The 27971-nt window shown below is 41.8% G+C and overlaps 1 protein-coding gene and 1 non-coding gene across 2 annotated transcripts; both read left to right on the top strand.

Annotated features, from left to right (window-relative positions):
- Positions 1 to 409: 409 nt before the first annotated feature.
- Khdc4 (KH domain containing 4, pre-mRNA splicing factor) lies at positions 410 to 27971 on the top strand. The gene is made up of 14 exons (XM_027393146.1): positions 410 to 511; positions 974 to 1193; positions 2758 to 2886; positions 3240 to 3319; positions 6020 to 6072; positions 6386 to 6549; positions 9059 to 9270; positions 10413 to 10473; positions 13252 to 13309; positions 13544 to 13797; positions 23252 to 23413; positions 24715 to 24827; positions 25763 to 25854; positions 26645 to 27971. The coding sequence occupies exons 1-14, from the start codon at positions 474 to 476 to the stop codon at positions 26842 to 26844; spliced, it is 1836 nt and encodes a 611-aa protein (XP_027248947.1). The 5' UTR covers positions 410 to 473; the 3' UTR covers positions 26845 to 27971.
- LOC113833147 lies at positions 6904 to 7031 on the top strand. Its single transcript, XR_003480700.1, has one exon.

The following is a 27971-nucleotide window of genomic DNA, read 5'->3' as shown; positions in this document are numbered from 1 at the left end:
ACGCAGTTGTGCAAACGACCTTTGGAAAGAAACCTCTCCTTTTTCACAAGCAGGTAATATAAGTCGTTAAGTGGGCTGTAGTCGCGGGAAGATTTCTCCTCAGCCACAGGCTGGGACTTCACGTGAGCAAACTGAACGCGGAGAAAATCGTTTTCATTTTCTGACATCAATGTCGTCCAAGCTGCTGGCTTGCCCACAATAAAGATGGATTCTCCTAGCGCCGACCTCGCTCTAAAGGCAAACGTAGGAGCCATTGTTCTTAAGGGCAAAGGAGCAGGGCGGAAAAATCGCCGGCTCACTTGTCTCGGAAACTCCAGAGGCTTTAAATTACCGAGAGTCCAATCGGAATCAAGATCCCTCACCGGAACCGCCCTACCTCACGGCCGGAAAAGGCTGTGCGTCAGCGCGTTGGGCGGAAGTGGCGGGAGGGCGGTGGTGGGTAGTTGGCGGGTGGTTGACTAGAGCCGGCCGCCATGTCCGCAGGGAGCGCGACACATCCTGCCGCTGGCGGGTAAGGGCTTCGCGGGCCAGGCGGGGTAGGGAGCACGGGCCGGGGAGAGGGAGGCCGGCGAGGGAGGCTGCGTGTGGGTGGGCAGGCCCCGAAGTGGGTCGCGTCCTTACGCTCAGGCCGGGTTCTGGAGAGAATGTTGAGCAGGCCTCGGGCGCCTGGAAAAAGGCCGGCCAAGGTGCGAGGGAGACGGGAACTCAGTGTTTTAGAAGGGCGAGCCAAGGAGAAGACATTCGCAGAGAGCATCCCGGGACGACTTGAGTCTTTGAGTGGAAGCGACTTGGAAAAGGATTGTTTTTGGACAGGGCTTGAAAGGAGTAGGAATTTGGGGGAATGTAACTGAATTTTTGATCGCGAATTCTGTAGTGAACATGGAACATGACAGGCAAAATGGAATAGTGTGTACTAAGAGAACAATACAAAGGAAGGCTTTAGGCCCCAGTATTTCCCTTTTCCTACCTGTAGGCGCCGCAGCAAATGGGACCAACCGGCTCCAGCCCCGCTTCTTTTCCTGCCGCCAGCGGCCCCAGGTGGGGAAGTCACCAGCAGCGGGGCCAGCCCTGGGAGCGCCACCGCGGCTGCTCCCTCGGGAGCTTTGGATGCGGCTGCTGCAGTGGCCGCCAAGATCAATGCTATGCTCATGGCCAAAGGGAAGCTGAAACCATCTCAGAATGCGGCCGAGAAGGTATCCCGAGTGGAAGACGCTTTGCTAGTCTCAGTTTTGTCGCTTTTCAGTTTCATAATCATTCGGGTTAATGACGGTGAAACCGGATAGAGTGAAGACAGACCACGTTTGGGATTATCCGGATGATACCGTGTTAAATTGCTCTTGTAAGGGAGAGGGTTTTTGTTTTTGAGACAGGGTTTCTGTATATAGAGACAAGGTTGGCCTGCTTGCAGAGATCCTCCTGCGTCTGTCTCTCGAAGTGCTGGTGATGACAGGTGTGCTCACATCTTGAGGTCAGACAGTTTGTAGTTGATCTTGTTACTTTTATGAACTAGTTTTTGTGCTTATAAACTTGACTCAATTTTTATAGTCATTTAAAGCAATATATTCCTGATACATGACGTTGAGGTAAATCAAATAATTGTTTTTAGAAATATTTATTTGTATGTGTGTCTTGGTGTGTCATAGCATTGGGTCTCTATGTGAGGGATCTGGGGATTGAACTAAGGTCATCAGGCTTGGTAGCAATCACCTATACCCTCTGAGCATCTTGCTCGCCCTCAGGTGAATGTGTGTAGTGTGTGATATGACAGATGTCAGGAGTACATGCAGGTGCACATTGCCACAGTGAACTTTGGAAGGTGGAGATAACCTTGGTGTTAGTGTTCACTTCCACCTTGTTTGAGTCAGGGGCTCTATTTTTTTTTTTTTTTCCCAAGACTGGGTTTCTCTGTGGCTTTGGAGGCTGTCCTGGAACTAGCTCTTGTAGACCAGGCTGGTCTCGAACTCACAGAGATCCTCTGCCTCTTGCCTCCCGAGTGTTGGGATTAAAGGTGTGTGCCACCAACGCCCGGCTTCTATTCACTGCTATGCATGTATATGTCAGGATTCTTCTGTCTCTGCCTCCTATCTTGCTGTAGAGGCACTGAGAAGACAGATGCAAGCTTCCTCGTCTGGCTTGGTTCACATATTCTGGGAATTAAAACTCAGTCCTCAGGCTTGGCCATTGTGAGTGGCCACCACTCAAGAGAACTAAAATAATTTTTAAAAATGTTATTGTCTCTAACTGGGCAATGATGGCACACATTTTTAATCCTAGCAGAGGCAGGCAAATCTCAAGGCTAGCCTGATTTACAGTGATTTCCAGGACAACCTGTCTTGAAAAATAAACAAGTGTTTGGAGGTGAAAGTTTGTTGTTTCTCCTGTGTCTTCCTTCCTTCCTTCCTTCCTTCCTTCCTTCCTTCCTTCCTTCCTTCCTTCCTTCCTTCCTTGTCGTGCCCCCCCCCCCCCAAGACAGGGTTTCTCTGTTTAGCTTTGGAGCCTATCCTGGCACTCTCTGTAGACCAGGCTGGCCTCGAACTGGCCTCTGCCTCCTGAGTGCTGGAATTAAAAGCGAGTGCCACCCCGGCCCTGCAGGCACACACCTTTAATACCAGCACTTGAGATGTAGAGGCAGGCCTGGTCTACAGAGCAAGTTCCAGGACAGTCAGCTGTTAACAGAGGGAAACCCTGTCTCAAAAAACCAACAAAACAAAACAAAACCCATTTTAATTCTTTTTTTTTTTTTCCCCTGTTTTGTAGCTTCAGGCCCCTGGCAAAGGCCTAACTAGCAATAAAAGCAAAGATGACCTGGTGGTGGCTGAAGTAGAGATCAATGATGTGCCCCTTACATGCAGGAACTTGCTGACCCGAGGGCAAACTCAAGATGAGGTGTGTGGGGCTTAGGATTCTTTGGGGGAGGGTGGCATGTGATTCAGAAAGATACTTCTGGACACAGGTATTCATGGGGAGGTTTGGGTCCTTAAATCAGGATTGGGTTTACTGAAGAGGGTAATAATGAAACAGATGTGGGTGGCTTCCCTGGGTGGGTTTGATGCAGTCGGAGTTTCAGATACAGAACAATTTATATTTGGTGAAGTGAATGCCAGTAGTAGTCATGCTGTCTTTGATAGAAATACTTTATCACTACATCAGAGTTTTATTTTTAATTTCATAATTATATGTATTTGTGGTGTTTTAGAACTTGTCTATCATCATTTTTAATAGAATGCTTCTACTTTTAGATCAGTCGGCTTAGTGGGGCAGCTGTGTCAACGAGAGGAAGGTTCATGACGACTGAGGAGAAGGCCAAAGTGGGGCCTGGGTGTGTATCCTGTGGTTTGGGAAAAGACAAGATGCCTACTTCATGTTTTCTTAGGGAATCTGTGTTAAAGGTGTTTGGTAGTAGCTTGAGGAAGGATGCTGTTGGATTTTATTTCACAATTTTTTAGGAGAGAAAACATGAAAGAATATTATAATGATTAATGCTTAAACATTTCTCCTGGTCTGGGGAGATAACTCAGTTTCTTTTTTTTTTTTTTTGAGACAGGGTTTCTCTGTGTAAGTAGCACTGGCTGTCCTGGAACTTTCTGTAGTTCAGGCTGGTCTTGAACGAGAGATCCATCTGCCTCTGCGTTTTCCCGAGCACTGGGATTAAAGGTGTGCTCCATCAACGACTGGCTTTTATTGTTTTGGACAGGCTTCTTCTTTTTTTTTTTTTTTTAACTCTGAATCATCTCACTAGCTCCTAGTCAGCTAGCGTCCTACTCTTTCCTCTTTTATGTGTGTAGGTGCACAAGGAGCCAGATTATCTTTCTTTCTTTGTCTTTTTTTTTTAATGTATTTATTATATATAGTGTTGTTCCTGCATGTATGTATGCCTGTATGACAGAAGAGGGCACCAGGTCTCATAGATGGTTGTGAGCCACTATGTGGTTGCTGGGAACCAAATTCGGGACCTCTGGAAGAGCAGCCAGTGCTCTTAACCTCTGAGCCACTTCTCCAGCCCCCCCCCCCCAGATTATTGTTCTTTGTGTTATATTTTGAGGCAGGGTCTTTCACTAAAACTGAGGCTTAACATTTTTGGCTAGGTTGACTGGCCAGCCAGCTCCTCAGATGTGCCTATCTCATCTCCCAACTCTGGAATCATAGGCATGGGCAGGAATGCCCAGCTTTTTTGTGTGCCAGGGATTTGAATTTAGGCTTTCTTGCTTTTACAACAGGCACTCTTTACCTGCTGGGTTGGCCGTTTTTCCAGCCTTCTTAGAATTTTTTTTTAAAGTAGGAATCACTTTTTAGCTCATTTGGCCTCAAACTCTTGGTGATCTTTTTACTTCAGCTTTTGAGTGCTAGGAATATAGTTATAAACAATCACAGCTGGCTCTTATTTTGTATTTCTGATTTAATTTATGTGTATGTGTGCCTGCTTGTCTGTCTGCACCATGTACGTGCAAGTCCCCATGAGGACCAGAGAGGAGAGTCAGATTCTCTGGAACCAGTTACATAGACAGTTGGAGCAGTCTGATAGGAGTGCTGGGAATGGAGTGTGGGTCCTCTGAACGCTCTTAACTATTGATTCATCTGTGCAGTCTCTTACTCTGTTTTGTTTTGTTTTTTTGTTTTTTTGTTTTTTTTTTGCTTTGATTTTGTTTTTCAAGACAAGCTTTCCTGGAACTCGCTTTGTATACCAGGCTAGTATCAAACTCTCGGATCTGCCTTACTCTGTCTCCCAAGTGCTGGGGCTAAATTTGTATACCACCATGCCTGGCTCAGTCTCTTACTTTTTTTTTTTTAATATTTATTTATTTATTTATTTATTTATTATGTATACAACGTTCTGCTTCCATGTATATCTGCACACCAGAAGAGGGCACCAGATCTCATAACGGATGGTTATGAGCCACCATGTGGTTGCTGGGAATTGAACTCAGGACCTCTGGAAGAGCAGTCAGTGCCCTTAACCTCTAAGTCATCTCTCCAGCCCCAGTCTCTTACTTTTTATTTTAAGACATTTTGCTGAGTTGCTGAGGCTGATGTCAAACTTGTAGTCCTGTCTCTTAGTAGTACCTGGAGTTAGAGTTGTGTATAACCAGACCCAACACCAATTTGAGCAATGAGAATAGCTGTAGTCTGGCACTTGAGAGGTGGAGGCAAGAAGATTGCCATGAGTTTGAGGATAGTCTGGGGTACATATAGAGACCCTGCCTCAAGAAGTAAATAGAAAAAAAAAAAAGAAAAAAAAGAAAAGAAATAAATAGCAATGAAATTCAAGAATACATTTCTAAAACTGAGGTTTTTCTGTTTTGTTTGGTGGGTTTGGTAAGGGTCACAGCTCAGGCTGGCTTTGATGACCATGTACTGAGATTGTGCCCAGTTTTATTCAGTTCTGAGGGCTTCAAGCATGCAAGGCCAGTGCTTTGCTATCTGAACTCCAGTCCTCGTTTCTGTAGTGCCACAAATTAGAATTGATGACCCATTTAATTCCAGGTTTTGACCAGTTCAGGATCAGCCTTTTTGTGTGTTCATTTGTGGGGGCCCAAGGACAATCTAAGTTATTGTTCTTCTGAAACTGTTCATGTATGAGTGTTTTTCTTTCTTATATGTTTTATGTACTGTAGGAGCTGAGGTCCTTTTCAAGAGCTGGAAGTACTAACCTCCACCCCCACCTCCCCACCCGGTTTGCCTGTGTAGCCCTGGGTGTCCTAGAGCTCACTCTGTAGATCAGGCTGGCCTTGAAACTCAGAGATCCACCTGCCTCTGCCTCTTAACAAAGGCGTGAGCTCCCATGCCTGGTTCCAGTAGCCATTTTAAAAGGCAGGTTCTCTGCTGTCCTGGGACCATCAAGCTGGCCATGCTGGCGGACCAGCATGCTCCAGGGTTTCATCTTTCCCTACTACCTCAGTACTAGAACTGCATTCCTGGCTTTTTAAAAGAGGGTTTTAAGGAATCAAACTCAGGTCTTTCCTTTTACTAAATGATCTGTCTCCTCAGCTCTGGGATCAATTTTATATATTTCTTTTTATAGGGATCGTCCATTGTATCTTCATGTTCAGGGGCAGACACGGGAGTTAGTGGACAGTAAGTAATTTTTGGCTTATGTGTGTATTCTATGTACAAAACTACAAAACTTGGAAATTTGAAACTACAACATTAATGTGCAGTCCTTGATAACTGCTCTTTAACTGCTGTTTATGAATTTTATCAGTGGTATATGAGGGTTTAGGAGATGAGATTTGCATATTTGTGTAATCTGAAAATTGAATTGAGTTTTACATAATTGAATAGTGGCCTGTGTTTATATGCTAGTCAGTTCATTCTTTGTTATGGTTAGCTTCTGAGCTGTAATTCCAGGCCCCTTGTGTAGTATCTTACTGTCTGTAATTTTCCCTAGGAGCTGTAAACCGAATCAAAGAAATAATTACCAATGGAGTGGTGAAGGCTGCTACAGGGACAAGTCCAACTTTTAACGGTGCAACAGTCACTGTCTATCACCAGCCGGCTCCCATTGCTCAGCTGTCTCCTGCTATTAACCAGAAGCCTTCCTTCCAGTCAGGAGTAGGTTTTGACAAGAGGTGTTAGTTCTATAAAAATGTGTATGCAAAATAATACATAGTAAGAAAAACAATGCCTAATTTCGAACCTGAGAACTGCTTTTTTTATTTTTGCTTATTTATACGTATTTTTTGAGGCAGGGTCTAATGTAGTCCTGGCGATTTGGTTTCTGCATGTATTAAAAGCATGTAAGCTAGACTGCTGTTGGTATTTTATAATGTTATGGACTTATCTAATGCCATCTAAATAAATGTCTTTGGATTGATAGGATTTAAAAGGGGATTGGTGGGTGGTCCAAAGGGTGTACAGACTGTATAGTGTAAAGATAGTGTTTAAATTTGCATTTGTAAACTAATAGTTGGAGGATCAAGAAGGCGGAGTCTGATGAAGCAAGACTTTGCTGATACACTCCTCCTAGACAAAAGGGTGGAGAGAGCAGCCCTTATCAGAGAAAACCACAGGGCTCACTGTACTGCCCAACATTTTCTAGCACTGTCTTTGCTATTTTTTGAAATTAACATCTATTGAGAAGTGGGTATGCTTATTCAACACTGTATTCTGGTGTGTGTGTGTGTGTGTGTGTGTGTGTGTGTGTGTGTGTGTGTGTGTGTGTGTGTTACTCATATCTTAATAGAGTATTTTGTGGGTGAGGTAGATAGGTACATTAGTATGAAGGAAATTAAGTTTTGTGATGCTGGTTTGGTCAAGCAGGGCTTTGAATATGCTGGGTAAGTGCTCTTCCCCTAAGGTATACTTCTAGTTCCAAAAGTTCTTCTCATGTACCCCAAACTAGCTCAGTGACCTTGACTCCTTATATTCCTGCCTCTTCCTGAAAGAATAGGTGCCACCATACTTGTTTGTTGGTTTTGTTTTTGTTTTTTTAATGCAGTACTGGGGGGGGGGAGTCAAGCTCAGGACTTCATGCTTGCTGGGCTGCCACCCTGCTAGCTGATAAAGTCCCAGCCCTGCAAATTTAAGTCTTTAGTAAGATGGGGTCTTAGAGCCCGGTGTGTGGTATACATCTTTAATCCCTACACTTGGGAGGCAGAGGCAGGTGGATCTCTGTGAGTTCCAGACCAGCCTGGAGCTAGTTCCAGGACAGCCTCCAAAGCCACAGAGAAACCCTGTCTTGAAAAACCAAAAAAAAAAAAAAAACAACAACAATAAAAAAACCCAACTAAACCAAAGATAGGGTTTGGGAGTCCCTAGCAATACTTCAACTCACTGTGTAGCAAAGAATGACAAGAAACGTGTGATGCCCTGCTTCCACTTCCCATGTCACGTATTACTACCGTATGCTACCATGTCCTATTTATGTGGTACTAGGCAAGCATTTTGACAATTAAGCTACATTCTTAGACACCAGAGCCTCCTTGAAAGCTGGGCATATGGCAAAGACTTTTTCTAGTTAGTATTCTGTTGCTATGAGGAACCATGACCAAAAGCAACTGGAAAAGAAAGGGTCAGTCTCAGCTTTCAGGTTGTATTCCATCATGGATGGGTGCTGAAAGAGAAAGTCAAGCCGGAGCCTGAAGCAGAAACCCATGGAGGAATGCTGCTCACTGGCTTGCTCAGCTGTCTCCCTCTCTCCTTCCCTGCCTCTCCCTTCCTTCCTTAGATATCTAAAATGTGTTCACTAGGATGGGTCCTACTCATTTTGAATTCAGTGCTGCTGCTTCCTGGAGGAGCATTGTTCTGTCAGCTTTGCTTTTCCTCCTGTAGGCTGATGGGAAGCCAACACACAAGACTACCGTTTATGTATGGCTGAAGACACTGGTGATTTTATAGCATCCTGGGGATTTCACATCCATAAAATAGCAATCTGGGCTCTGTACCAGGCGCTGCTTCTTGTGGTTCCTCTTCTGGAAAGGGATGAGGGAAGAGCCTTTGTGAGAAGTGTGTTCTCAATTCACCAGAAAGCTCAGACCTGAGTGCTCCCCACCCCTACCCCCTTAGTATATAGCTCTGGTTGTCGTTGAACCCATCCTGTAGACCAGGCTGGGCTTGGATTTACAGACATCACCTGCCTCTTCCTCTCCCAGTGTTGGGCTTAGTGTGCCACAATGCTGGGCTCAGCTATTGTTTTAACACAGGTCTACCTGCCTAGGGTTGGGCTTTCTGCATAAATTAAGAAAATGTCTCACAGGTGTGAGCATAAACAGCCTGATAGAGGCAGTTCTTTTTTTGTTTTTTCGAATGTCAAATTAACTATTAGCAGCCACAAGTCTACCCTTGGCGAACTTAGCATAAATACACCACTGGTAAACCTCTTTAGGAGGCTGAGGCAAAAGGGTTGAAATTATGAGGCCAGCAGGGAATTTCTGGACAGCTGAGTTGTAGCAACACATGTCTCCAAAAGGAAATCTTGGAGATTATGATGGAAATTTTAGAGGCTCCATGTGGAAGTGATCCTAAGTATATACAGGATTATACTACTTCGTATGATAGTTTTCTACAAGTGTATTCCGTTATTGTTTCTGTATACTAATCAAAGTACTCTGTTCTCTTACAGATGCATTATGTTCAAGATAAATTATTTGTGGGATTAGAACATGCTGTGCCCACTTTTAATGTTAAGGAGAAAGTAGAAGGTCCAGGCTGCTCCTATTTGCAACATATTCAGATTGAAACAGGTGCCAAAGTCTTCCTACGGGGCAAAGGTTCAGGCTGTATTGAGCCAGCATCAGGCCGAGAAGCTTTTGAACCCATGTATATTTATATCAGGTACGTATAAGAGCAGGGGACATACAAATCTTTCTCAGTACTGGCTGGAATAAATAGTTCATAGAGAACAAGAGAAGGTAGACTTAATAATGTGAAATCCTGGCGTGGAGGTGAATGTCTGTAATCATGGGACCTCCTGTTCCCACATCAAAGCCCAAAGAATTCCAAGGTCGTCATTGTGAATGTCATGTCTTTGAGGCCTACATAGGTCACTTGAAAAAAAAAAAAAAACCAACCCTCCCCCAAACCTACATGAAGGATTAATAAGCTTAGAATAACTTTATAATTAATAAAAATTCTTGAATTACTGGATCTGGGAAGATTGTTCCTGGTTATGAGCACTCGCTGTTCTTCCAGAGGATGTGGGTTGTCTCCCAGCCTCTGGCCTGTGAAGACACCTATACAGAGACATACCTGCTGTTTTTGTTTGTTTCCCTTTTTATTTTATTTCTTTTGAGATTGGGTTTCTCTGAGTAATAGCTCTGGCTGTCTTTGGTGCTGGGATTAAAGGTACGGGCCACCACCACCCAACATACCTGCATATAATTAAAAACAATAAAAATTTTAAGAATTTAGAATAGCTTGGGTAGGTTCAGCAGTTAAGAAAACTTGCTATTCTAGAAGACATGGGTTTGATTTCCAGTACCTGAATGGTGGCTCACAACAGTCTGTGACTCTAGTCCCAAGGGATCCAACACCCTGTTCTTGGCTTCCACAGGCAATTCACACATTTAGTACAAAGATATATACAGACAAAACACTGATGTCTAAGTTAAAAATAAAGGAAACAAATTTTACCAAGGTGAAGTAGAAGGGTTAATGTGGGTCGGGAGGTGGTGCACACCTTTAATCCCAGCACTCAGGAGGTAGAGGCAGGTACGTTTGTGAGTTTGAGGCCAGCTTGGTCTATAGAGTAAATTCCAGAGCAGCCAGGACTACACAGAGAAACCATGTCTCGAAAATACAACAAAAAAAGGTTAGTTGTGGCTTTAGTGTTCAAGTCTTTAGGTTCTACTATTGTCTTCAGAGGCTAGAGATGAACTATAATGAATGTACTAAAGTAAGTATTACAACAGCATAAAAAGAGAAAATAAGACTGTTATTTTATGCTTTTCATTTTGTGGTTTATTCTTTCTTTGTAGTCATCCCAAACCTGAAGGCCTGGCTGCTGCCAAGAAGCTCTGTGAGAATCTCTTACAAACAGTAAGTCTGTGTGTGTGACTGGGGATTGAAATTAAGGTGCCATGTATACAGTTATGGACTCTAGCACTGACCTATAGTCAGCCCCTCCTGGACATGGTCTTTAAAAAGTAAATTAAGATATATTACAGTTGCATTAAATTGTAATTAAGCTAAATTAAAACTTAACTGTGAGCCGGGCGGTGGTGGCACACGCCTTTAATCCCAGGACTCTGGAGGCAGAGGCAGAGGCAGGTGGGTGGGTCTCTGTGAGTTCAAGACCAGTTGTGGTCTGCAAAGAGAGTTCCAGGACAGCTACGGCTGTTGCACAGAGAAAGCCTGTCTTGAAATACAAAACAACCTTAACTGTAATGAGTATTCTGGAGCACATGACGTGATAGAGGAGTCTACATTACATACAGTGGTGCTGACTGTATTGGCTAATTTTATGTCAGCTTCATGATAGGTAGAGTCAGTCACCAAAGAGGTTGTGATGGGGCGGTAGGACATTTTAGTAATTAGTGATTGATGGTGAGGGCCCAGGACATTGTGGGTGGTGCCATCCCTGGGCTGTTGGTTTTGGGTTCTATAAGAAAGCAGGTTGAGCAAACCCTGAGGAGAAAATCAGTAAGCAGCACCACTTCATGGCCTCTGCATCAGCTCCTACCTCCAGGTTCCTGCCTTGTTTGAGTTCCTGTCCTGTCTTCCTTTGGTGAACAGTGATATGGAAGTGTAAGCCAAAGAAACTCCTCCACAAGTTGCTTTTTGCTCATGGTGTTTCATCTTAACAATAGAAATTCATAACTAAGACACTGGCAGTAATTTAACATGGAATGTTAGACTAGTGTCTTTCATTATACAAACTATGTAGGTAATGAGCACAAAGGGAAGTATGGTAACAATGAATTTCACTAGTCTTGACAGTTAAGAAAATGTACTTCAGTTAGCCAGGTGTTTTGGAACAAGTTTCTCATCCCAGTACTCAGGAAGTAGAGGCAGACAGGTTTGTGTGCTCAAAGACAATCTGGTCTACATAGCAAATTCCAAGCTATCCAGGGTTGCATAGTGAGACTGTGTCTCATAATAAAACACCAACAAAACTAAATGTCCTTGAAGAAACTGGCAGATGTCTTTAACCAAATCATATGAATAGGTTAGTTATGTGTATACTTAAACTTCTTTCAGCCTCTTTGCATTCCAAACAAACTCTTAGTGATACTTTGAAGGGGCTGGATAGATGGCTTTGAGGCTAGCAACACTCATACTCTTGAAAAGACACAAGTTCAAGCTGGTTAGAGGTGGCATACACCTTTAATCCCAACACTCGGGAGGCAAGAGGCAGAGGATCTCTGTGAGTTCGAGACCAGCCTGGTCTGCAAGAGCTAGTTCCAGGACAGCCTCCAAAACCACAGAGAAACCGTGCCTCAAAAGACCAAAAGAAAAAAAGAAAAGGACACAGGTTCCATGGTGGCTCAAGAGCATCTGTAGTCATGAACATGGTGCACATAAATGCAGGCAAAGCAACTTGTACACATAAAAGGAATCTTTTAAAAAAAAAATACTCAAAACTAATGGTTACTTCAAAAGACCATCAAACATGAAATGACTCTTAAGTTTGCAATAACTATACCCTGTTACATAAGAATTTTATATACACTGGTGTGCTCTAGGCATTCATTCTAGATTTTTCAAATTAATAACTAAAAGCTATTTACAGCATTGAAGTACCAGATGTTTCAGGCACACTCTATTTTTCTCTGAACCTGCAGTTTACCAGCTTGCCTACACTTCTCACCTGTTACTGGTCCCTGCCAGTGCTGGGCTAATACATAGGTGAATGTGTTCATACCTGATTTATTTTTATTTTTTAATCTAAGTGCTGGGTCATCTAACTTATGTCCCCAGTGCTTGCATAGCAAGCATTCTCAACTCACAGAGCTTTCTCTCCAGCACCTAATTGTTTTAACTCTTTAAATAGAGAGAGGGTGGGGCAGGCAGGCAGACAGACAGACATTAGTTGTGTAAATACAAAGAACCAATTCTTTTTGTTTGTTTTTTGTTTTTCAAGACAGAGTTTCTCTGTATAGCCCTAGTTATCCTGGAATTCACTCTGTAGACCAGGCTGGAATTAAAGGGGTGTTGCCTTAATTCTTACTTATCTGGAAGTTACATGAAGGCATGTTTCCTGGTAAAAAAGTGATAAGTGAATGATTAATTTTATTTTTGAGACAGGATCTCACTATCCTTGGCTGGCTTTAAGTCTATTAAGACTAGGTGGCGCACGCCTTTAATCCCAGCACTCAGGAGGCAGAGGCAAGTGGATCTCTGTGAGTTCGAGACCAACCTGGTCTATAAGAGCTAGTTTCAGGACAGCCTCCAAAGCCACAGAGAAACCCGGTCTCGAAAAACAAACAAACAAAAAAGACTAGGCTGAACCTGAGCTCACAGAGATTCTCTTGCCTTTGTCTCCTGATTGCAGGATTAAAGGCATGCACTACCACACCTGGCAATAAGTGAATTCCCATTTATGTTAGTAACTGGGAATTGTCTTAGTTTCTCTAATTCTGTGGCTTTCTGGATGACTGTGTTCCAGAATTGAGTATTTGGGTGTTTAGGATCGTGCTTCCTGCTGATGCATAGAACTTATTAGTCCCCTTAATTCACATTTAAATCTAAGCATGGGGTAATAGTTTTAATTCATGATTTTCACGATTACTTTGGTTTCATTATATAATCATGCCTCTATAAGTATGACATCACTTGACTGGCCTTTATTAACTTCACTTTCCCCATTTTTTTCAGGTTCATGCTGAATATTCTAGATTTGTGAATCAAATCAATACTGCTGTACCTTTACCAGGTGTGTATGGCTTAAAGTGTTAAAATATGTGGTAAAGATACTTACGTTTAAGTGTGGTTCTTGAGGCTAGACTAGTTGTGCCAGGGCGCTCACTGGTGGCGCTCCCTTCAACTTAGGGTAATTTAGAAAGCCATTGATGCCTCAGTGTTTATCCTCCTAAGTGCTGTTTAATAATCAGGTAAAATGTTTCATTCTGCTGCAGCTGATTAAACACTTTTTTTCTTCCCCCCTCAGGCTATACACAACCCTCTGCTATAAGTAGTATCCCTCCTCAACCACCATATTATCCATCCAATGGCTATCAGTCTGGTTACCCTGTTGTTCCCCCTCCTCAGCAGCCAGTTCAGCCTCCCTACGGAGTACCAAGCATAGTGCCACCAGCTGTCTCATTGGCACCTGGAGTCTTGCCAGCATTACCTACTGGAGTCCCACCTGTGCCAACACAATATCCGATAACACAAGTGCAGCCTCCAGCTAGCACTGGACAGGTAGGATGCCAGCATATGCAATATGCTGTTGTTGAACTTGGGAAAAAACAGGAGGGAAGGTGCTATCTAGAAGTCAGTCCTATTGTATATTTTACCCTATTGTCTTTTGTGCCCATACACCAACTTACTGAGGACCTTGGGAATAATACATTTGTGGTTGCCATTCTTAGTTTTCATGGTTTATTTATTTATTTATTTATTTATTTTAAAGATTTTATTTATTTTGTATACAGTCTTGTGCCTGCATGCCAGCAGAGGGCACCAGATCTCATTCAAGGTGGTTGTGAGCCACCATGTGGTTGCCGGAAATTGAACTCAGGACCTCTGGAAGAACAGTCAGTGCTCTTAACCACTAAGCCATCTGTCCAGCCCCTTTTTCGTGGTTTTTCGAGAGACAGTTTCTCTATGTAGCTTTGTAGATCATGCTGGTCTCGAACTCACAGAGATCCGCCTGCCTCTGCTCCTGAGTGCTGGGATTAAAGGCGTGCACCACCACTGTCCTGCTAGTTTTCACGGTTTTTAGTTAGTTTCACAAGTCTTGCCCCCAGATAGCTGTTTCAAGTGGGGGTCATTGGCGGACTTCTATAATGATAAATGTTTTAGATTGTGGGGGCTGTATAATCTGTCATGGGTACTCTTGTTGCTGTATAAGAGCTATAGAAAATACCTATGAAAATGAAGTGTGACTTCATTATTTTTTTTCAGCTTTTTTATTTTTTATTTTATTTTTTTGACATTTTTTTATTTGAATTACAAACAAGATTGAGTTACATGAGACTTCATTCTTTAATTATGGTATGAGTGGCAGGTCAGAGTTAGCTCCTTGCCCTTGGCTTTATGATCTAATGTTCTCAAGGTCAAAGAGCACTTGGGAAGCAGAGGCAGGTGGATCTTTTTGAAATCCAGGACTAGTGAAACCCTGTACCAAAGAAACAAACAAACAAAAATTTAAATCCAAGTTTTATGGCATATGCTTATGATTTCAGTGTTGTCGGTCAATCCTGGGGTCCGTTGGCCAACTTAGCTTACTTGGGGAGTTTCAGGTTAGCAAGAGACTGTGTATCAAAAAATAAACAAACAAAAACCCGGTGGAGGCTTGAGAGCTGGCTCAGTGGTTAGGACTGCTTTCAATTCCTGTAGAGGACCCACACTAGGCAGCTCACCTGTAATTCCAGTTCTAGGCAGTGTTCAGCCTCTTCCTACGTTGTGTGTGTGTGTGGCTTGAGAGATGGATTTGTCTGTGAGCAGGTGCCTACAGAGGCTATTTGAGGGTCTTACTGTGTAACTCTGACTTGCTCTGTACACCAGGCTGGCCTTAAACTCACAGAGCTCCACCTGCTTCTGCCTCTGAGTTCTGGACTAAAGGAGTGCGCCACCACCCACAGCTGTAGAGTGCACAGTTTACAGAAAGCATTCTGGAATTGTTAAACAAGGAAGAGATGTGCATGTTGCCTGTCTTCCTCCATCCAGGAGGCTGTGAATAATAACTGGTGATGTTTTGCTGTTCTATGGAGCTAGGTTTCTGAATTCACCCCAAATCATAGGCAATCCTCTGAGGCAGTAGAGCCTTTTTTTTTTTTTTTCTTCTTTTGTTTTTCGAGACAGGGTTTCTCTGTGTAGCTTTGGAGCCTATCCTGGCAGTTGCTCTGGAGACCAGGCTGGTCTCGAACTCACAAAGATCCTCCTGCCTCTGCCTCCCAAGTGCTGGGATTAAAGGCGTGTGCCACCAATGCCCGGCTGAGTAGAACCCATTTTATGCTTAGTACAAATCCTTCCTTCCTAGGTAGGCTCTTATCCTGAACATTGTTTATCTGTGAATAGAACACAAAGCTTTGTTGTCACCTGGAAATTTTTCATTGTGTTTAAATGTGTTACTTGTTGTAAATTGCTAAAGATATTTAAGACATGCAAGTTAATGGTCAGTGACCTACAAATGATCAGAGTTTTCACTGTGCTCAGAACTCTCCTTAGGGTCATGCTAAGTACATTTAGTAGTGGGAGCAAGCTTTATTATAATAAAGTAACTAAAAACAGCTAGTTTGTTTAAAATCAGGTATACTTAATAGATGGTTCTCAAAATCTTCAGAAATATGTATTATATGACATTTAAAGTGTTTAATGATTGATACAAACCTTAATGTAGCTTTATCAGATTAACAGTAGCAGAATAAATTTTATCTTTATTACTAAAACTTCCTCTGTAAATTTTATATTCTTGTACAACATAAGAAATTTAATAATAAAAATTTAAACAGATTTATGGTGAATTTAAAAAATAAATAGGAGTAAATTAAAATCCAAAAGATTTTTCAAAATACTTTTTTTTTCTTTCAAATATTTATTTATTTTGTATACAGTATTGTGTCTACATGTATGCTTGCATGCAAGCCAGAAGAGGGCACTGGATCTCATTATGGATGGTTGTAAGCCACCATGTGGGTGCTGGGATTTGAACACAGGACCTCTGGAATAATAGCCAGTGCTCTTAACCTCTGAGCCGTCTCTCCAGCCCCTCAAAATATTTCTTATAAATAAATAATGACCTAAAAAGGCAAACATAATTACATGTTTCTCAAATTCCCTTGGAGTCTAAAGGTTGAACCAAAAATGCATTCAACAGAAATTAGATTATTTGGAGGTTGGTAGGTGGTGTCGCATGCCTTTAATCCCAGCACTCGGGAGGCAGAGGCAGGCACATCAATGTGAGTTCGAGACCAGCCTGGTCTACAAGAGCTAGTTCCAGGACAGCCTCCAAAGCCACAGAGAAACCCTGTCTCGAAAAACCAAAGAAAAGAAGTTAGATTATTTGAAAGTTTCCTCCTAAAATCATTTTTTGGTACAGACTAAAAATCTTTTACATTAGACTATCTACTAAGTATAGTTAAAAACTAAAGCCCTCCAACAAATTCTTCCTCTGTGAAACTTTTAGGGTTCAATATTATTCATATTTTTATTTCATTTACAGTATTGGCTGGATATGTACTTTATTGCTTATATAGTAAAACTCCATTGTTTTCCTCTTCAGGAATTTCTGATTATTTGTCAGGTACTTTTTTATTCTGAGACATGTCTTCTCTGTGTAGCTTTAGAGCCTGTCCTGAGTCCCCAGTACCCATCTTTATGGAAGAAGCCATATGTATTTGTAGACTTTGAGTGAAAACATGTCTTAAGCTCTATTGTACTCACAGGACTGAGTTAATCGTCATTAGGAAACTCCCAACATTTCACTATGCTTGAATATGGCTAAAATATACCAGCTAACTAATTCAAGCTAGACCAAGTTTCATTTTTACGTCACCCAGATTGCTTCCCTGATTGCAGGGATCCCCACAATCCTCACATTCCACTTTACAGGTTATTGCTTTTTCTGCTGCACAAAAGCATTTTTCCCTAAAGGAAACACATCCTAATACATATGTTAGACGTTAACATCTAGAGACTAATCAGTGGAAAGGCCGTAATTTTTTTTTTAACATCAGAGAGAAGTTGTGTTTTTCCAGTAGATGAAGTCTTAAGATGACTTTCACTTCAGTCCATCCAACCAGGACAGCATCCCAGAGTCACCTAGACAACTGAAATGTCCTAAGATACATGAAAATCCCATCAAGAGGAATTGCCCCAAGTTAAAGGAAGCTGATGGCTTAGGGAGATATCAAGACTCTAACTTAGCAAGCTAAGACTTTGGGGAAATAGCAAGGTTATAATACTATAGGCCCAAAAAACGAGGCTGTAATGTTTACTCACTCATTGTATTACATGTTAACTCTCAGCTTGCCAATGCAGGATCCAAATGCCTTTTGTTAGGGATGTCAGAACACTGTCCAAGAGTGGAGTCATGTGAGGAGTCTTGTGACCTCAGTTTCTTCAAAAACAGAATTATTCTTGGATTATGCTTTCTTGACCCTTCCAGGTTTATGTGATAGGAGTGAGTTTCCCTCAGATTATTCTTTACAACCTGGTATTGTTATTTATATGCCTCTCTCGGCGGCCTGCCCTTGTGATTGTATACTTTACTAAAGTGATGCTTAACCCTCAGCATTTGTGTGATGTTCTGAATAGAGATGGCTATTGCATGAGATTTTAGTTCACCTCTCTAGGCTCCATTCTTCCAGATCCCATTCATTGCCTTTAGAGTGGTAATCAAGTGACACCCAGAATAGGGACCTGAAGTCAGCTGTGAGATAAGAAAGTTGTGCTATAAGAAGTAGGTGACAATAATGAGGCAGAAACCAGGGAAGCCTTTTCCTCATGTTAAGCTTGTGCATTATTTTTTAAAGAAAGAGAGAGCACAAGTATGAAAATCGCAACTATTCGTTGTTTATGATTATAATTCCTGCTTTCCAGAAGAAGGAACATTAGATGAAGTATGGGACAGAGTCCAAAAGAATATAAAAAAGGGGAAAAGATCCTGTTTAATTCTGGGTCACTTGAGCATTAACTCTGACTTATCAAAATGATTACAATAGACAAGGAGGCTATTAATTAAGAGGAAGATATGGCTAATTTCTTGAATTACTAAACTGGATGATCCATACTTAAACATGGCTTAAAAAAAAAGGGGGGGGGGAGATAAGATTTTTCCCTGTTCAGGCAAAATCAAAAATAAAAACAGCACCTCTAACAGCTATGCCAGTGACAACCCCTTGAGCTCCCTTTTTTGTTTATTTTTTGAGGCAGGGCTTCTCTTTGTAGCCCTGGCTATCTTGGAACTCACTTTCTAGAGGAGGCTGACCTCAAACTCACAGAGATAGGTCTGCATTTGCCTCCTGGGTGCTGGGATTAAAGAATGCCTACTGTCTGGCTCTCCCAGCTCCTTTACTGGAGCCTCCTTTAGATAGGTATCCTCCATCACCTGAATATGACCTTGAAGTGATGAGGTATTTGATGATTAGAATTCACTCCAGTTCCTAATGAAGATTTGGGAGAACCTATGAAAATGCTAGCGCAGGAAAATCATTTCCCAGTTCCTCCATGCCCTCATGTGCTGCGCTTGGTATTTTCTATGCATTAAACAGTCTATTTAAAACTATGGAAGGAAAGTCAGCATATTATAGTCCTCATGTATTATCTGGAGAGACAAGAACTATTCGATGGGTTGATCCTTACTGTATTATATTTCCCTTAACTAAAAATCAGTTTTTTAAGAGCCATATGGATTTTCAAATGATTTGCAGATTACTATGGAAGGATAGGAAATCATTATTGCACTGATAAGCTATGCAATGTTCCTATGGAAACTGAATTTGTGATTACAAAAATTATCCAGCCTTCCTCCCATTCCACAGGCAGGTACTTGTCCAAATAGTTATTGATCTATTAATACTTTTTGCTCAGCTCTATTACGATTAAAGTCTCTTTATTCAAGAAGACACCAGGGCAAAGCACAGGCCAGAGCTAGGTTATAGAACCCAGCAAGCGCGGCCAGAACAAAAGGGGTCCGGGTCCCCACGTGCAGCCCCTTAAGAAGCTCCCTTACGTCACCCTGGCTTTCCTTCACCACGCCCATAGGTCCACCTGATACCTGTCCCAGGACTATTGGGCGGGGCTAGGGTGTCTCCCTACACAGCTCAACAGGAACTGGCTGTTTTGGTACATGTATTATGGTTATTTCATAAACCCTTATTTATCTTTTCACATACTGTTTTGGTTGTAGGGTTATTGCCAGCAATAAACTTGTACTTGTGTACACTCTAAACTCCCTGGTTTTACTTCAGAGAGAAATAAGCACCTGATGCATTAAGCTGCCCTATTTTTTCTTCTCCAGAAGAAAATTGGGAAGGGGTGTACGTCTGTCATTGCAGATGGTTCCCCTGAAACATTATAGATTCCTCTTGTATTTCTCTGGCCCAGGCCATTAAAGACAAGGCAGAGGGCAAGGAAGCAATGGAAGTGACCAGAAAGATACCAGATCTCCAGATAAAGGGCAAAAAGAGGCATCAACCATCAGAAGTTACCTGGGGCCACATGAAGGCCCTATGCGCCAAGGGAGAACTTGTTCTGTGAAGTGCACAGAGCCCTTTGTCACCTGAAGATCTTTTTCTGGTGATGCTAGTTCTTTGACCTGTACATCTGCTGTGAGTGCCTCTGAGCAACTGTATTGATGCTCCTCATCCTCCATTGCTTTGACTTGTAGATTGGATGGATTCAGGTCCTATCATTCACTAATGAGTCTGTGTTTGTGACTGGACCTTGGGACTGTAATAGACTCATTCATACATCTCAAGAAGGGACTGCCTTTAATTTTTACATAGGATTTGAATCTCTTCCCATTTGCATAGGCCATCATAACACCTGTATTCCTATTAAAGGCAAAGATATGTTTATGTCCTATAAGATACCAGAACTACTAATCATATGGTCTCTCTTTTAAGATACTCTTAGATTTTTCTGGTCAATATAATAATGTAACCAATAACTAAACATAGGATAGATCCCTGTTCTTAATGGCAAAGTATCACAATAGTACTTCCACTGTTATAATAATATTTGTTTTGATTGCTTATAGTATACTTAGTATCAAATGACAGATTTATCTGCATCTTAAAACCACTATGGATTTCCTGCTACTAGAAAATACAAAGGGCTGGGCAGTGGTGGCACACACCTTTAATCCCAGCATTTAAAAGGTAGAGGTAGATCTCTGTGAGTTCGAGCCCAGCTTGATCTATAGAGTGAGTTACAGAACAGCCAGGACTGTTAACACAGAGAAACCCTGTCTCCCCCCACCCCCACCCCCACCACCGAGACAGGGTTTCTGTGTTGCCTCAGCTGTCCTGGAACTCACTACGTAGACCAGGATGAACTCTGAAGCTAGAGACCCACCGAATTCTGCCTACCAAGTACTGGGAATAAAGGCATCAGCCACCACTGCCTAGTCCTTTTTATTTTACTTTTTGTTTTTTTAAGACAGGGTTTCTCTGGGCTGGAGAGGTGGCTCTCTCCAGAGGTTAAGAGCACTGACTGTTCTCCCAGAGGTCCTGAGTTCAATTCGCGGCAACCACATGGTGGCTCACAACCACCTTAATGAGATCTGGTGCCCTCTGCTGGCATGCGGGCCGAAGACTATACATAATAAATAAATAAAATCTTTAAAAAAAAATAATAGAAAATGGGCTGGGAGGTGGTGGTGCATGCCTTTAATCCTAGTACTTGGGAGGCATAAGTAGGCAGATCTCTGAATTTGAGGTTAGACTGCTTTAAAGAGTGAGTTCTAGGACAGCTAGAGCTGTTAAACAGAGAAACTCTATCTTGGGGGGAGTTCTGATAATGGAAACAAAACTTGTGTGAAGATAAAAAAGGGAATACCTGATGTATTGCTTATCAAAGTTGATGGCATTGTACCTAGAATAATACTGTCTGTTGCCAGTGGTTTAGAAAATAACCTCTGTGCAGGCAAGGATTTGCAAAGAAATCTTGTCTCCAAAAAAAGAAAGAAAAAAATAATAACCTCTGGCTTCATTGGACACGTGGCAATCAAGAAAATCTTTGTCAAAGAAGACTTATCTATTCTGTATTCTTAAAAAGAAATTTAAATGACATAGGAGTCACTCATAAGCACTGTGCACAGATAACGGGGGACAAATAGAATCCACCAGGTCTGTAGTTTCATTGTTAATGGTTTCCCTGCTGGCTGTGACTCTTGTACCCTGTTACCTTTCATTATGTCTTGATGAATTTGCCTCATCTCATTAAATGTTACCTCAGGGTTAGACCATATTGCTAATGTTTTGCTCTTCATGTTATAGATGGAGAAATGGAGGTTGTGAAAAGTTAAGAAACGGTTTGGGGAAGGCCGGGCATTGGTGGTGCAAGCCTTTAATCCCAGCACTTGGGAGGCAGAGGCAGGCAGATCTCTGTGAGTTCGAGGCCAGCCTGGTCTCCAAAGCGAGTGCCAGGATAGGCCCCAAAGCTACACAGAGAAACCCTGTCTTGAAAAACAAAAAACAAAAAAGAAAAGAAACGGTTTGGGGGATGTGATAATGAGGTAAAATCTCAAGCACAGGCCTGTGACAACGTTAGAGTCCAATTTTATCAGTTAGAGTAGTTCAATCATAGAGTAAGGATTTGTCCTTGGTTCTAATCCCCTGCACCATCAATAAAACAGAATTTTAGTAAAAGCCTAGATGTCTATCTTATCTGTATGTGTTATCTACAATCCTCAGTGGTAAGGGAAAGACTAAATTGGATCATGGTATGAATGGTGGATCCTTCCATATGGGTTCCTCATATTGGACCCATGCCAAAATAAACTACAGTCTTAAACCATTTCCACAGGTGGGCTATGAAGACTGAAGAGGAGCTTTAGTGGCTGGTTAAGTAGATGATCCAGCAGATAAAAGTTTTTGTTGGGAAGTTATAAGGGCCTCAGTTTGGATTCTACAATTCAGGCATTTCGGCACATACCTGTAACCCCTGGAGGCAGGGTCAGGGTGATCCTTTTGACTTCAATCTAGGCCAAAAAGTCATTTTCAGGTTCAAGGAGCTATCCTGCTTCAAAGGAATAGTTGGAGAGCAAGGGACACTTCGTGCCCCCTCTGGCCTCCATTTGTGTACACATGTGCATATATGCCACACAAACACAAAATTTAAAGAGACTTTCTGATTATAATCACCAATCAATACTATTTTATAATTTTGATAGGGTCTTTATATAGCTTTGGCTGTCCTGAAACTTGCTCTATGGACCAGACCTTGACTATACAAAGATCTGCTTGAAATTAAAGTGCATGTACTGTCAAGCCCAGCTATTTTACTTTTTTTGTTTCTCTTTTGAGATTATTTTATGTGTATGAGTGCTTTGCATGTATGTTTGTATATATGCATATGTCTTGTGTGTGCCTGAAGATGTTAAACAGGGCTTTGGATCACCTGGAACTGGAGTTACAGTCATGAGTTACCACGTGGGTGTTGGGAACTGAACCAAGGTCCTCAACAATACCAGCAACTGCTCTTAACTGCTGAGCTCTCTCTCTCTCTCGAGCCCCAGGGTATTTTACTTTTTATGCTTAAGGCATCCAAAGTTCCTCAGCTTTGCGTTATAGCCCTTTATGCTTGAGATGTAATATGGCTTAGTGGATGAAGCTGTATAATCTTGGAGTATAATTTGCTGCACAGTCTCTGGATTTTCCTATAAAGGGGCACATAATGATAGAATCTCAAAAGAATGTAAAGAGTAGGTGAGTCTGTGTTTCTAAGTAGTGGAAATTTTATTCAAGGAGGCATGCTTGTTTTTCTTTTTGGAGCTGTTTAGCAAGTAGTGTAAATTCTCGCAGTGCAGCAACAGGTTGCACCTGTTGGTCCTGAGAATCAAAGCATTCTTACACATTGGTAGTCAGTTCTTGGAGGGTGGGAATACCACATTCCCGAAGCTTGCTGCCTATTCAGATGTATTCTCAACATTATTTACTCATCCAGCATCTCACACTTTATTCATCCTTGGTTTGTTTTTTCCTAGAGTCCAATAAGTGCTCCTTTTATTCCTGCTGCTCCTGTCAAAACTGCCTTGCCTGCTGGTCCCCAGCCCCAGCCCCCACTCCCAGCTCAGCCCCAATCACAGAAGAGGCGATTCACAGAGGAGCTGCCTGATGAACGGGAATCTGGACTGCTTGGATACCAGGTTAAATAAATATCCAGTCTCCCTGTCTTTATCTTACCTCCTGTGTTCGCCCTTTAAGTAAGAATTTGCATCCATATCAGCTGTCTTACAGGATAGGAGTTTTGCTTCTGGAATCAAATTAGGTTAGGATTTTATTCTTTTAAAGCAAGAGTGATTCTCCTTTGCCAATGTTTTGTTTTTGAGCTCAATGTAGAGGGAAGTCTTCTGTGACCAACAGTCAGGAGTTGTGTTAAAATTTCATGAATTTTCTTTAAGACAACACTCTTGAAAGCCACTCACCAAAAGTTGTCAATCTTCAAATTTATGATTTTTATTTTTTTTCTCCTTGAGACAGGGTTTCTCTGTGTAACAGCTCTGGCTGTCTTGGAAATTGCTTAGTAGACCAGGCTGGCCTCAAACTCACAGAGATCCGGCCTCCTCTGCCTCTGCCTCCCGAGTGCTGGGACTAAAGGCATGCAACACCACTGCCCTAGCACGTTTCGCACATTTGTATGGAGGTCAGAGGATTACTTGGGAGAAGTCAGCTTTCTCTTTCCATGATTTTTATTTAGCCTGTGGCTTTCAATTTGCTGTGCTCTGTGCCCCCTTTTCTAAAAGGGGGGGAGGGGACTGGTGAGATGGCTCAGAGGTTAAGAGCACTGGCTGCTCTTCCTGAGGTCCTGAGTTCAATTCCCAGCAATCACATGGTGGCTCACAACCATCTGCAATGAGATCTGGTGCCCTCTTCTGGCCAGCAGGGATACACAATAAAAAATAAATAAATAAATTTTTAGGGGGGAGGAGAGCAATTTCTCTCAGCTCTACCCTCTTCCCCCACACTAGGAAAAAACTGTCAGAAATGGCGTGATAGCATGTGAATGTAGTCATTGACAAGATGATGTAGAGGAGGTATAGTCCAGTGTAGAGCGTGTGTAGTGAATACACAGGCCTTCGGTTTAATCCCTAGCACCAGGGAAAATGAGAATACTTTTGTTGTTATTTCATAAGATGAGGACCCTTTTGTTTTTATCACAGTCCTCAAGGCATCTTCGGAACAAAATCTTTTGTAGTTAATGTCACTAGGTGTTCAGAAGCCATTTGGATTTAGAGCAGTTGGTTAAACACCTTCCCCGTGACTAAATTCTACAGAAGCAAGAACCCCTACTTAACTAGTTATTCTCCCAAATCCCAAAGAACATGTAATGCCATTTAATTGATGGCAGTTAATCAGAAAGTTGAGGCACTTGACAGTTACATTAAGGAGCTAAAGACAATGCAGCAGTTGTAGATTTGCTAATGCTACTGTATTTTTCTGCTCATAGCATGGACCCATTCATATGACTAATTTAGGTACAGGCTTCTCCAGTCAGAATGAGATAGAAGGCGCAGGATCGAAGCCGGCAAGTTCCTCAGGCAAAGAGCGAGAGAGGGACAGGTAAGTTCATTGAAATAGAACAATTAATTGAAAACTGGATAATGTGATAACCCCTTTCATTGCCCTAACATTAGTCAGTAACAGAAATGTTAATACAATCAAGACATTTTTACTACTCTAGAATGATGGAGTCTGGTACAATGGTGCATGCCTATAATCTCACCATTCATTGGGTACAGGCGGGAGAAGTTTGAGGCATCTTAAGTTACATGAGACTGCCTCAAAAAAGTAAGTAGGGTGGGAGCTGGAGAGATGGCTCAGGGGTTAAGAGCACAGGTGACTAACTGAGAGGATCTGGGTTCATTTCCCAGCACCCACCTGTTAGCTTATAACCATTAGAACTTGAGTCCCAGGTGATCCACCACCTTTCTGGCATCTGTAGGAACATGTAGGCTACATACCCATACACAGAAAAATAAAGTACAATTTAAAGAGAAAGAGCACCATATCATGAATGGAGACATTTAGATCAATGTGCAGTTTAGGCTTTAACGCCTGTATTCTCCTTTCCTGTTTGTTATATAGCCTTCATAAAGGGGTACTGAGGAGACATTTAGATCAGTGGGACAGCCTTTGACTGCTTGGGGAGGAACTGAAGTTTTCCAAGAATTTTGTTTTTGTGCACACCTTTAATCCCAGCACTTGGTAGGCACAGGCAGGCAGATCTCTGTGAGTTCTAGACCAACCTGGTCTAACACATCGAAGTCCAGGACCGTTAGGGGGCTACACAGAGAAATCCTGTCTCAAAAAAAAAAACAAAAAAAAACAAAACAAAAAAAACCAGACAGGAATAAAAGAGAATTTTATTTATGTCATGGTTAAAGTAGAGTTACAGGTTTATCAGTAGTCTTTGGTCATTCATATCAACAGTTGTTGTTTTGACTGGGTAATTTAAAAAGTTGAATCTCTCTAAAGAAATGTCATGCTTTTAACAGGCAGTTGATGCCTCCACCAGCCTTTCCAGTGACTGGAATAAAAACAGAGTCTGATGAAAGGAATGGGTCTGGGGCCTTGACAGGAAGCCATGGTGAGTAAAATGTAGCTGGGGGATGGGAGTGACTAAGTAGGGTGGTCATAAGATACTAGTTTTTTAACATGGTGGTCATTCAGATTTAATCCTACCTCTATAATCTACTGGCTAATAATATTTTAATTTATAATATTATAATTTATATAGCTTATATAATATTATAAGTATATAGCTTTTTGTTTTTAACTATTCTGTGTCAGGAATAGAGTTGCTTGCTTTATATTTTATACATATCAGTGGCATTAAAATCCTATGAAATACAATGATTGTTGCTCATGTTGTCTGTGGAGCTTATCTGATACAGATGTAGAAAAAGTTAATTTGCCTTTGTATCGGGAGCTGAGCCCATCACCTAGCAGCATCCCGGAACTCTTCATCCTGTGCATGGGATCATTTGTGTTCCTTGCCTCTAATTGATACAAATGAGCAGAATAAAAAATTAGTTTTTTTCTTTTCTTCTTTTCTTTTAGCTCTTTAAGAGGTGAAATGTTAGTCCTCAGAGACTCACTTGCTAACTTTCCTCTTTTTTTTTCTTTCTTTTTTTTTCTTTTCTTTTTTTTTTTTTCTTTTTTCTTTCTCTGTTTTCTTACATGGTTCTGGTGGATTCTCATTTGCTGGTGCTGGCTGTTTTTCGTGTGATCATCAACGTTTTGGGGTGACCATTGACCCTGTGACTACAAAATGGTGTCCAACTAACCACTTACAATTAACATCTTTTTTTTTAATTAACGAATTTATGGTATTTTTTTCTTGGTGGGGAATGGGGTTGGGTTATTCTCTCTTCTAGATTATCCAGCTAAGAAGATGAAAACGGCCGAGAAGGGACTTGGCTTAGTAGCTTATGCGGCAGACTCCTCAGATGAAGAGGAGGAACATGGAGGCCATAAAAATGCAAGTAGCTTTCCACAGGGCTGGAGTTTGGGCTATCAGTACCCTTCATCACAGCCAAGAGCCAAGCAGCAGATGCCGTTCTGGATGGCCCCATAAGAAATAGGGGCAGACCTTTGATGCTCGGTGACTCTTCTTAGCAATAATGCATGCACTTGATTAAACAAGACTCTGGGACCTGTTCTGGGGGCCATCTTGGACCTTGAAGACATTAGGGACGAAGTGTCCTCTGTCATAAAGGGATGCCATCCTTTTTAAAACCCTGTTTCTGCAGTGGCATAATATCCGTTAAAATTCACTTAGAATCACAAATTTGCGTCAAGCTTTTTAATAGTTGATGAAATGTCCGTGTCCAGAGAAACATCAGGACTGTGTCAATGCCACATATGTTTGACCTGGTCTAGCCTTTTCCAAATGAATAGCCTCAACTCTGTTGTAAAGAAAGTTTTATTTGTATTTTACTACTATTGGGTCAATTTTGATAATAACTGGTTACAAACAAAGCCTTACTACTTATTAGTGGGAAATGGTTTTAAGACCCTTCCTTCGAGTACTTACATTTAATTCTAAGAGCGCCTCATCCCTCTTTCCATTTGGATCCTTTCTGTTTGGAAAATGCTGTTGTAGTAATTTGAAATGGTCAGATACAACTGGATGAAATGAAATTATTTTTGCATTGTTTCTTAACTGGGATGATCCAAAGCTGGCACTTGTCAGCACACTTGTTTCAGGTAGCCATTGCTATTGTTACTGCCCTTCTAATTCCTTGTTTTCAGCTGGGTCAAAGAAAACGTGATTAAAAGTTGGTCAGAGCTGGTCAGAACTCATCACAGAAATGAAACACAGTTTCTGTCTCTCTGTCTCTCTGAACTGGTTGCAGCAAAAACAGAGAGGCTTGATGACACTGACAGGATGGTGGACTCTGACTGGAATTGCAACTGGTCCTTTTTTCTTGGCATGGCAGGTTTTGCCAAAAGAACTTTTTTGTATCAAATATTGATGTGTGGAAGTGAAGGAACTGGTGGCTGAGCCAAAAGTGGGCTAAATATTGGTGTGTGGAAGTGAAGGAATTGGTTTTGGCTGAGCCAGGAGTGTTTGAGATACTGTCATTTTTGCACATTTTTGGATATTTTGGAGGCTGGCTTTGTACAAACTTACTCTCTGGTTTCCTATATGTTGTAAATAATTAGACCATAATTTCATTATAAATAAATGTATAAATATTC

Source organism: Cricetulus griseus (genome assembly GCF_003668045.3).
Source record: "Cricetulus griseus strain 17A/GY chromosome 1 unlocalized genomic scaffold, alternate assembly CriGri-PICRH-1.0 chr1_0, whole genome shotgun sequence".
Taxonomy (NCBI): Eukaryota; Metazoa; Chordata; class Mammalia; order Rodentia; family Cricetidae; genus Cricetulus; species Cricetulus griseus.
Note: the sequence above shows the minus strand (reverse complement) of the source record. Positions and strands in the feature narration are given on the sequence as shown.